An 11,219-nucleotide genomic window follows, 5' to 3' on the forward strand; every position below is an offset into this window, starting at 1 on the left:
ACACTTTTGACCTCTGTGCTAAGAAAAACAGAAGCCCAAATAGTTTTCTTACTATCAGAGTTGAAAACCCACTGGGGCCAGACTGGTCCTATCCTGGGGCCAGACTGGTCCTTTACTGGGGGCCAGACTGGTCCTTTACTGGGGGCCAGACTGGTCCTATACTGGGGCCAGACTGGTCCTATACTGGGGGCCAGACTGGTCCTTTACTGGGGGCCAGACTGGTCCTATACTGGGGCCAGACTGGTCCTATAGGTCCTACAGTAAGATAGTGGAGGTCCTGTTTAGTATAGAACGCCCGTGCTTTGGGGGCCCAAGGTGATTCAACCACATAGTAGAGTACAACCTACAGACGTGTGGTTTTTGATCATTAAACATGTCTTAGAACCAGTGGAAACCTGCCATATAAAACGATTTGAATTTTTTTAATCCAAAGCGACTTACAATAAGTCCATTTGTCAGAAGAAAGAGGCACAACAATATATTGCTGTTGGTACAGTAAGGATGTTCATAGAACCAAGTGCCAAGCACTAACCATCACTAGGTTAAACCATTCCCTGTATAAGTTTGTACATACAAACGTACAAACATAAATATTCAATGCAACTTCGATGCAAATATTCAGTCAGTTTTTATTTATGTCTTGACCAAATTGTTTCTTCCTTCAATATAATGCTCACTATCTAACTAATCAGTGTTTGAGCCATTTTATAGAAGGCCTATTGTTTTATTGTGTGTATGTATGTTGTGTGTATGTATGTATGTATGTTAAACTAATTGCATATATTTAAACTCGTACTTTTCTATCTTGAGCAGAGCCACTGTGACAGACATTTCCCGAGGAGGACATTAAAGTAATCCGATTAAACTTCTGACTCTTACATACGGACTTTAGGACCCGGGGTGCGCCGGGTAGGCCAAACGAGGGCGTGGCGCCGCGCTGTGATTGGCCGCCGCGTCCGAATGCTCCCCTCCGCCGCGCCGCCGCGCCGCCGCACCGCATCGCACCGCTGCCCCGCCGCACAGCAGCAGCATGCCGCTCGCGCTCCAGGAATACGAGTTCGAGAGGCAGTTTAACGAAGATGAGGCGATCCGCTGGATGCAGGAGAACTGGTGAGATACAACATGACGTCCTAACTGATACAACCTGACGTCGTAACTGCTATAACGTGGTGTAATGCGGCGGCGCAGCGCGTCTATACGCGCGTTATCACGGGTGATGTGGACGCGACGTGAAGCGGCGGGATAGAGAGGAGATAGGGATCTGAACGTACACACAACATCACCCCGTACGGCTCCCAGGACCGGACCCGGGCCCCGGACCCGGGTCCGAGGAGACCGGGTCCTAACAGCCCGGGCTCCCAGGACCCGGTCTCCTCGGACCCTGGACCAGACCAGCAGAGGCTAGTCTTCTCACGCGGCTCTAACTAATATCTCCTCCCTGGAATGCGATTGCGTGCGCGATCATGCCCGCGGGTAACATGCGGTCTACCTGGCACCCCGACGCCCTGCAAACCCGCCAGGAACACCGCTGGGTCGCAACCCATGAGGGTACCCCGGGTACCCGGGTAGAGGGAGGTCGCAGAGTCCTGTGTGCGTGTGTGTGTGCGTGTGTGTGTTTGAGGTTAATTCATGTGGAGAAGGTAGAGTTGGCATCCTGTCCGTCTGAGATCACAGCATTCTGCTCCAAACCAAACAGCTCTGGGAGTTATGGGAGTTATGGGAAGGGCGTCCGTATCACGTTAGTACAAGTTAAGTTATTACAAGCTATAACAAGTTACTACGCTGTCAAACGACATTCATTAACAGTAGTTGTTGTAACCGTGTGTGTGTGTGTGTGTGTGTGTGTGTGTGTGTGTGTGTGTGTGTGTGTGTGTGTGTGTGTGTGTGTGTGTGTGTGTGTGTGTGTGTGTGTGTGTGGGAGCTGTCCATACCTTGGTACTGACATCCAGCCAATGAGGGACATCTTCTGATGTCTGCTGACTGACCCTCAGCCAATCAGATCACTGCAGCGCTGTGTCGGCTGGTGCTGCTGCGTGTGAGTGTGTGTATGTGTGGGTCTACTCTAGGATGTTGGGAAAGAGAGGTATGTGTTTATTCGCCAGGGAACAACTTAATTTCCTCACTGAACAGCCTCCTAGCCTCCCTGCCTCCTAGCCTCCTAACCTCCCTGCCTCCTTACCTCCTTGCCTCCCTCCCTCCTAACCTCCCTCCCTCCTAGCCTCCCTCCCTCCCTGCCTCCTAACCTTCTAGCCTCCCTCCCTCCTAGCCTCCCTGCCTCCTAACCTCAGGAGGTAGGGAGGTAGATACATATAAATGAGGTAGGAGGTCAGGAGGTAAAGAGGTTAGGAGACAGGGAGGTTAGGAGGTAGGGAGGCTAGGAGGTAGGGAGGTTAGGTTTCCTACCAGGGTTAGGGTTAGTTACTGTTAGATAGGGTTATGGTTAGTTATAGTTAGATAGCATTATGGTTAGATAGGGTTATGGTGAATTAGGGTTATGGTTAATTAGGTTTTTGGTTAGTTATGGCTAGATAGCGTTATGGTTATAATTTTATAGCCTATAGTTATAGCCTCCACTTCCACACACCTTGGGGTGACAGTTAGAACCGGAGCAGTTCTGCTGGTCAGACCGGTTAGCTGAAAGCCATTAGCCGTTAGCCCTGCTCCTGTTCATGATGGATCTGATGCTGCTAGTATTAGCCTCTGTACTGCAGTCCTACTGCTAGCATTAGCCTCTGTACTGCAGTCCTACTGCTAGCATTAGCGGGTCTCTGGGCCCCTCTGAGGGGTGTGTTGTCAGCTCCATCCCACCTCCAACAGGGCCTTGACCCATTTGGGTCGTAGGTGAAGAGCAGAGAGAGGAGATGGTTTAGTTGTGATGTGACTTCACACTCTCTCCTCACATGGATTCCTCTCCCTGGAGATGGCCAATCACTGCCCCCGCCTCCCATGAGCCCCGCCTCTCAACCGACCAATCACGTCCCTTTCTGCCCCCTCAAGGCCTTTTAACCTTTTAGTCCTGATTCCAGCCTACCTGGTGAGGTAGGCCTAGTTACCAGAGCTAGTTCAACAGTGTTTGACAGAGCTGGTCTTAATTGAACTACCCATCAGAGCCCGCTAACGGTGTGATTAGCCATTACAAGCCGTTTTGGAAATCTGCCCCTTATGACATCACAAGTGGGCGTGTCCACCTAGATGTGTACTGGATAGATCAGTCTACCAGCCTACCCAGTGGACTGTAGCAAACGTTGCTCATCCGTCACACATCTAGGTGGACACGCCCACCTGTGATGTCATAAGGGGCAGTTTTTCAAAACGGCATGTAATGGCTAATCACACCACACCTGGTGGCATGTCATGGGACCTTTAACAAAGCTAGTTCAACAGTGTTTAACAGAACTAGTTTACATAGCTAGTTTACAGAGCTGGCGAACATAGTTGACAGAGATAGTTAAACAGTTTTTCACAGTAAAAGCGTTTTGCGTTTATAGTTTGATAGAATGCAGTAGCCTCCAAGGATCTTCTTATCCAATGGTTTCTTCCACTTAGACATTTTGTTCGGGCACAAACTCGGGCCGCCAGACAAAACACAAACACGGTCTTCTCTTCACAGTAAAAGCGTTTCTCCTCTATAAACAATTCAAAATTCTGGCATGCTAGGTAAATAGCTTGTGACTAACTAGGTGGTTAAATTGGTAAATAGTTAGGTAAATAGCTAGGTTAGCTTGGTGGCTAACTAGGTGATTAGATTAGAGCTAGCTAGATTAGCCTGGTGGCTAGCTTGACGGACCCGGTGGCTAGCTAGTTGGTTAATTTGACCATGAGGAGTTTTGCTTTCAGAGGCCCTGGCTGAATAATCACAACAAGAACACAACAATTAGCATGTAGCGGCTGGGAGCCGTCGCTCATCACAACGCTAACCCTTTCACTTCCTGTCCACAGGAAGAAGTCCTTCCTGTTCTGCTCACTGTATGCCGCCTGCATCATCGGGGGGCGCCACCTCATGAAGCAGAGAGAGAAGTTTGAACTGAGGAAACCGCTGGTGCTATGGTCGCTAACGCTAGCGGTGTTCAGGTGAGTTAGCCAAAGGTGGCTCGCGCAGGACATGACATCACGATGTCTGTTATCTGACCCCTTATGGACTCATAGTATCTGACCGGGTAGTAGCAATAGCGCTGGAGCGCGGTGGGTGCTATGTGGGCTACATGTAGCTATATCGTAGCTCCTGTTCTCCTCCTCTTCAGTATCTTCGGCGCGGTGCGGACAGGAAGCTACATGATGCACATCCTTCTGACAAAGGGGCTGCAGCACTCGGTGTGCGACCAGAGCTTCTACAACGGACCCGTCAGCAAGTTCTGGGCCTACGCTTTCGTGCTGAGCAAGGCGCCGGAGCTGGGTGGGTTCTCCTCTCTCCTCTCTCCTCTCTCCTCTCTCCTCTCTCCTCCTCCCTCGGCTGCTGCTCTGTTATTCCACTCCTAGGTTCTCCTTTCTCCTCACCTCTCACTCACTGCTCTCAGAATCCGCTCTCCTCATCCTATTCCTCTGGTGTCCTCTCCTTCTCTGACCTCCTCACACTCCTTCTCTTTAGCTCTCACCTCCTCCTCTTCCTCCTTATCCTCTCCTCCTCATAACTTCTCCTCCTCCTCCTCTCCTTCTCCTCCCAACCTCTCCACCTCCTCCTAACCTCTCCTCCTTCTGACTCTTCCCTCCTCCTCCTCTTTCCTCTTCCTCCTAACCTCTTCTCCTCCTCCTCCCCTTCTAACGTCTCCTCCTCCTTTCCTCTCCACCTCCTCATAACCTCTCCTCCTCCTAACCTCTCCTCTTCCTCCTCTCCTCCTCTTCCTAACCTCCTCCTCCTCCTAACCTCCTCCTCCTCCTAACCTCTCCTATTAACCTCTTATCCTCCTCCTAACCTCCCCTCCTCTTCCTCCTCTCCTCCTCTTCCTAACCTCCTCCTCCTCCTAACCTCCCCCTCTCCTCCTCCTCCTCCTCTCCTCCTCTCCTCCTCCTCCTCCTCCTCCTAACCCCTCCTCCTCCTCATCCTCCAGGCGACACCCTATTCATCGTTCTCCGTAAGCAGCGTCTGATCTTCCTCCACTGGTACCATCACATCACGGTGCTGCTGTACTCCTGGTACTCCTACAAGGACATGGTGGCCGGCGGCGGCTGGTTCATGACCATGAACTACCTGGTGCACGCGCTCATGTACTCGTACTACGCCGCACGCGCCGCCGGCTTCAGGGTGTCACGGCGGCTGGCCATGTTCATCACGCTGACTCAGATCAGCCAGATGGTGGTGGGCTGCGTGGTCAACTACCTGGTCTACTCCTGGATGCAGCGGGGGGCCGGCTGCCCCTCGCACGTCCACAACATCGTCTGGTCCTCCCTCATGTACCTCAGCTACTTCCTGCTCTTCCTGCATTTCTTCTACGAGGCGTACGTGGGCAAGAACAAACCCCCGGTGTCCGCCTCCGCCGTGACCACCGCGACCATCACCACGACGACCACGGACGTCAAGAAGAGCCAGTGAAGGAGTCACACGCGGAGGAGGAAAGGGCGGAGGAGGCGGGGGTGGTGAGGGGGTCACATGGCTGACAGGCAAAAGGTTTGGGGGAGGAGGAGGGGGTCGGGGTGAGGGGTGGAGGCCTGGTGGAGGGAGGGTGGGGTTGGTGGTGGAGGTTGATCACATGCGCTGCTTTAGCATTGCTACTAACGAGCAGATCCAAAGGCCTCCACGATGCTCACTGTGGAAGAGAGTGTGAGTGACATGTCAGTATGATCCATCACTAGAGATAATTGATCTGTGATGCAGGTCATGCGTGTCCTCCTCCTTGTGTCCCACACTGAGGAGTCTGGTACCCAGAGAGAGGAGGGAGGGAGGAGGAGGAGAGTGGAGGGAGGAGGAAGAGAGAGGAGGGAGGGAGGGAGGGAGGAGGAGAGTGGAGGGAGGAGGAAGAGAGAGGAGGGAGGGAGGGAGGAGGAGAGTGGAGGGATGAGGAAGAGAGAGGAGGGAGGGAGGAGAGTGGAGGGAGGAGGAAGAGAGAGGAGGGAGGGAGGGAGGAGGAGAGTGGAGAAGGTCTGAGACCAATGGTTCAGTCGGTGTTGGTCTGTGTCGACGTCTCGCTCCTCTCCTCGCTGCCATTGGCCCGCAGGTCCACCTAGCTTTCTATAACAACCAATCAGAAGAGTAGATATGACCATGGCCGCGATCACAAGGGGCTGTGTTGGAAGCTGAATGGAGGAGGAGGTCAGGTGACTTCCTGCATTGACAAAGCAGATAGAAGAAAGGAGGTTAAAGTCAGTTTCCAGAAGCTCTGTCGGTACGAAGGATCTTACTTTGGAAGCTTCAAGAACCAAAATAAATGCTATTTTTTTTTTATAAATGTGCTGATGACTTGAAACGTTGTTTTTGTGTGTTTTCCTTTTCTTTGTGTTAAAACAAGTTAACAAATGAACCAAGTGTGTGGTTTTCTGTGTGTTTATTTAGAATATTGGCATCCTACTCTAGTCAACTTGGATAAAGTATTTTATTTATAAGGTTCAAACCTCCAATAAGCCTTCACCATGCTGAAGGCATAACTTGAGCTAGTCTCAGTAACATGGAAGCTAACAACTAGTCCTGAACAGGTCAACTAGTCTGGCTGCTAGCAGCTAGCCGGAACAGGTTTACTAGTATCTTAGACTGAAAGTATGTCAATGCTGCCGCCATATTGGAGAGGGCAAGACCGGCCTGTAAACAACAATTGAAAACGACCCGTTGACATCTGTCGAGAAATGCAAACGTCATCGGGCTTAGCATTCAGACGAATGACAGCTCCACGTTAACTTATTTTTCTTTACAGGCCAGTCCGGGTCTCCCCAATATGGCCGCCTCGTTGACGGACAATGCAGCATCTTGGTATATATGTCTATGACTAGCATGACTGCTAGAAGCTAGCCCTGAATGGGTTAACTAGCATCACTGTCGGAAACTAGCTGTAACAGATCAACTAGCATGGTCACTAGCAGCTAGCCTTGAAAAGATGACCTTGCATGGCTGTAAGCAGCTAGCCACAACCGGTTAATTAGCATGGCAGCTAGCAGCTTTTGTCTTACTAAGCAGCATCATGATAGCTGTTTGTGGAGCACTGGTGGAAGAGGCTAACAGGGAGGTGGTCGGTTGCCCGGTTATCTGGAAAAAAAGTATTCAATTAGCGTGAATACAAAGAAAATAATTTTTTTCTAGTTATATTAGAGTTATATTAGGAGCTCAGTGGTCAGTGTATTCATCTCTATATTATGTCTGTTGAGAGGTCCTGTTTAACAGTTATTTTTTATTGAAAAATGATTACGGGTTGAATATTAATGAGAATGGACGTCCCACCCTCAATGTGCTAAATCCAGATATTTTCCAGCGCTGGATGAGCAAATCTCAAACAATGCCGCCATCCAAAGAGGAAAATACACCATAAAAACGGGGGGGGGGGGGGGGGGGGGGGGTGTCAACCAATGGGTGACGTCACGGACGCTCCATGGCCGCGACCCACAGTTTGAAAACTGCCGCTAAAGAACTGTCAGTCAAACCAAAGAGAGCCAATAGGGCATCACTTTACTTTGAATCACCATTTGTTGAGCCCAGGTGACTCATAAACACACAGGACCTTTCTATCGTTTTTAAAGTAAGTATACATAATGCATACAGGAGGTTTCGACGTAATGAGAGGACATCATTATGAAGTGAGCTCCGTCTGACGTCATCTTATCTTGGTTTAATGGTCCTCTGTCGCCCCCTGCTGGCCGAGAGAAACACTATCTCATAATATCATCTCGGTTATATAGTCAGGGCTGCCAACTTTTGGGTTTTGGCCGGAGTGAGATTCTGTAGAATCTTGTAATGCAGAGCTGCCAACTCTCACGGTTTCACCGTGTGACACACGTTTTTGCCTGCTTACACACGCGCACACGCCACACATCCACTTTCTCACGGCATACAATCCCGATCGCCGCCCCCCGAAGTCAACATTTACACCCGCGGAGGACCCTGCTATAAGGTATGCATTACAAGATTCTACAGAATCTCATGCCAGCGAAAACCCAAAAGTTGGCAGCCCATGCATACCAGCAGGGGGGGGGGAGTGGGGGGTCTCGAGGTTTATCCCGCTGTCTCACTCTACCGTCGGGGAGTTTGGAAAGGAACGAACGCGTCTCGGCTTTTTCTTTTTTGCCGTGAGAAATTGGATGTGTGGCGTGTGTGCGTGTGGAAACAGGCAAAAGCGTGTGTCACACGGTGAAACCGTGAGAGTTGGCAGCTCTGTAATATATGTCTTGTTCAGAGAAAGACATGTGACAAAGCAATTGCGTATTGCATTTAAAACCACTAAAGCCATAAATAACCAAATTATCTTATAATATAATATCTCGGTGTAAGATAAGGCTCACTGCTTCTTATCAACATATTACACCATTTACACTTTCAGCTATCATTACCATGTAGGCCTATTCCTTTATATTATCATTTTCACTGTTTTTAAGAGCACATAAATCAAGCATTGAATTACCAATAACTGAGGAATGTTAATGTAAATGTAATGTTACGACTTTAAAGTTGAAAGAACTTGAAGTATGCGGCAGTTTCAAAATAAAAGAATTTAAAGGCGCGTTCATGGTGATAACGAGACGGCTCGCCAGTGATGACGCTCACGCTCACGCGTGTTCCCGACAGCGACCGTTCATGTGCACTGCGTTGGGAATCTAAAAGTTATTCACAGCAGGTTATTTTTATCCGATAAAGAAAAGTCAGAACTAAACAGGAGGAGTAGGATCAGTTTCAAGTTTGCACACCTTTATTTCCTTCTTTTGCTTCTTTTTTTATTTTGCTTCTCTTGCAAAGTTGATGCCAATAGACGGTTACAACGTCAATCGTAGTATGTGATATGATGGTTGATTCTTTTATATTGAGTACAACTTTCATGCGCATCACTAGTAAACCATACCAATATCCATATCACCAACTGGGCAACTCTGTTAGCAAAATCTGGCCCCAGTTGCCAAACTGAAGAGCATCATGAGGTTTTGTTCACGAGAACTTTCCGACGTCGCGAAAATGTTTTCCCCATAATTCCCAGTGATGTGAACGCACAATAAATTATACTCTTGACACGCAATGATAACGCTCCTTTTGCGTGACATGCCGATTATTTGACCAAATAAGTATTGCCTCCACACTCACAACCAGACCCCTCCAACTATCTTACTGTTTTCTTACTAGTTCTAAACCGACATTCAAAAATATTATATTTTGTTCCTAATTTTACATTTCCAAGCCACTGTATAAAAGCGGTGACTTAGGCTATTAATAATGAATTGACCTAGTTTGCAATAATGACGGTAAGAAATTTAAAGAGGTTAAACACACAAACGTCAACGGGACATTTTCAATCATTGAATTCATTTTCATAGACAGATTTTCAACAGTTAGATTTTATTACCAGCAACATTTACCAATATCTATAAACTTTTCCATTCATTTATTTCACGTAACCATGACACAACATTGTCCCGAGTTGACCTAAGCGCTTATCGTGTTATGATGTAATATTCGTTGCGATATATCGGTTGGTTTAGCATCAGCCCTAGTGGCCGTCTGCAGTAAGACACCCTATACACGTCTTTACAGCGCTAGACTACAGCAGTAGAAAAATAAATATAGCATCTCTGCCCCCAGTCACCTCCAGCCCACACAAGAATAAAACATAAGTACAAATCGGTTTAGTGGAGGAACTTCATAGTAATTCTGATTTTGCTAAGAATCTTCAACTGTTTCCGTTCATGTTTTGAGACAAAATAAAGTCCGGTGTTACACCGAATTCTGCGACCCACCGAAAAGTGTGACCCCAGGGGGCGCTGTTTCACATATTCTGCACGCAGCACGAGTTTGAAATAGACAGGCATGAAGTCGAAAAAACGGTGTGCATTATAACAAAAACATAAATAAAACATAAGATCTCCCCACTCCATCACCACGTTATTAATTGTGCTTAATCAATAGATTTGATTTGATTAGCATTTTACAGACCCAGACAATGGATAGGGCGTTTAGTACGGTCCATCACCGTTGCTTCTTTCCCCATTAAAAGCTACAGTCAGTCTTACGTAGGTTTACCTTTGAGCATTTCCTATTATAGGCTACTGTGTAAAAGGCTGTTTAGAATTAACGTTTGTATCAAGAAAAGAAAGACCCGCCCCCTGGGGTCACACTTTTGGGTGGGTCGCAGAATTCGGTGTAACACCGGCCACAAAACTCTGCGTCCGTCCAGAATACCAGCAAAAAAACAACAACAGAATACCAATCAAACAGACACTATTTATCGCAGAATACAACCTACAATATCACAACCTCAAAGAAGATTAAATCCACTCAACTAAACTTCTAATAACTATACAAAGAAAGGTGTGGTTTGCCGTGGTGTGTGTGTCAGGTCGTCTGCTGCAGAGAGTTTGCGGTTGTCGGTTCTGGGCAGTATCACCACCCTGCAGACCAAAGCCCAGTTCAGACCAAAGATTCGCGACGCAACGACTTGCAACGAGACGGTTTTAGAACGTCGCAGGGGAAAAGTTGCAGCAGTGTGAACTGGTCGTCGCAAGGCGTCGCAAGGAGTCGCCAAAGATTGAACATGTCAAATCGCCAGGTCCAGTTTTAGAACGCAACGATGTGGCTATTTCTCTTCAGCCAATCAGGACACAGCACAGAACAATTTAGGCTTATTAAATAGGCCTACAAGTTGTAGATCCTTATCTTTGGTTCCAGAACAACGATTGTAGATAACGTTAGGCTTGAGCTGATTCATTGACATTATTTTAACGGGACCACAGTTACCGTTACACGTTAGCCGTTGTTATGGTTACATGCTGCCAGTCCGACGTGTTCCCATTCCAACAGTCCTGTGCGCGTATGCAAATTAGCCATGTGCGCCAAACAGAAGAAGGGCCCTATCTTGCCCCCGGCGCAATTAACTTTCTACACCGACGCATGTGTCGTTGCTAGTTTGCACCCGGCGCAAAGCTGATTTTCCCCCGCAGCAACCAGGCACCACTACACTTGCATGTTAAATATTATGATGTCAAAGATTATGCATACGTGTGAAACTGCATAGAAATAGCGTGTGGATTGTGGAAACATTTTTTTTCCATAGGGCTGCATGAATGAACATGAATGAAGTATAGTAAGCTATGCCATGCGTTAA

The 11,219-nt window shown here is 48.1% G+C and overlaps 1 protein-coding gene across 2 annotated transcripts; it reads left to right on the top strand.

Annotated features, from left to right (window-relative positions):
* The first annotated feature begins 995 nt into the window (after positions 1-995).
* On the top strand, positions 996-6,452 carry elovl6 (ELOVL fatty acid elongase 6). Of its 2 annotated transcripts, none has more exons than XM_084468976.1 (4): positions 996-1,110; positions 3,940-4,071; positions 4,242-4,393; positions 5,046-6,452. In XM_084468976.1, the coding sequence occupies exons 1-4, from the start codon at positions 1,031-1,033 to the stop codon at positions 5,525-5,527; spliced, it is 846 nt and encodes a 281-aa protein (XP_084325102.1). In that variant the 5' UTR covers positions 996-1,030; the 3' UTR covers positions 5,528-6,452. The 2 variants fall into 2 exon arrangements, with proteins under 2 accessions (XP_084325102.1, XP_084325103.1); XM_084468977.1 differs by lacking the exon at positions 996-1,110 and adding an exon at positions 1,138-2,035.
* Positions 6,453-11,219: the final 4,767 nt, after the last annotated feature.

Source organism: Micromesistius poutassou (assembly GCF_964030765.1).
Source record: "Micromesistius poutassou genome assembly, chromosome: 6".
NCBI classification, from domain to species: Eukaryota; Metazoa; Chordata; class Actinopteri; order Gadiformes; family Gadidae; genus Micromesistius; species Micromesistius poutassou.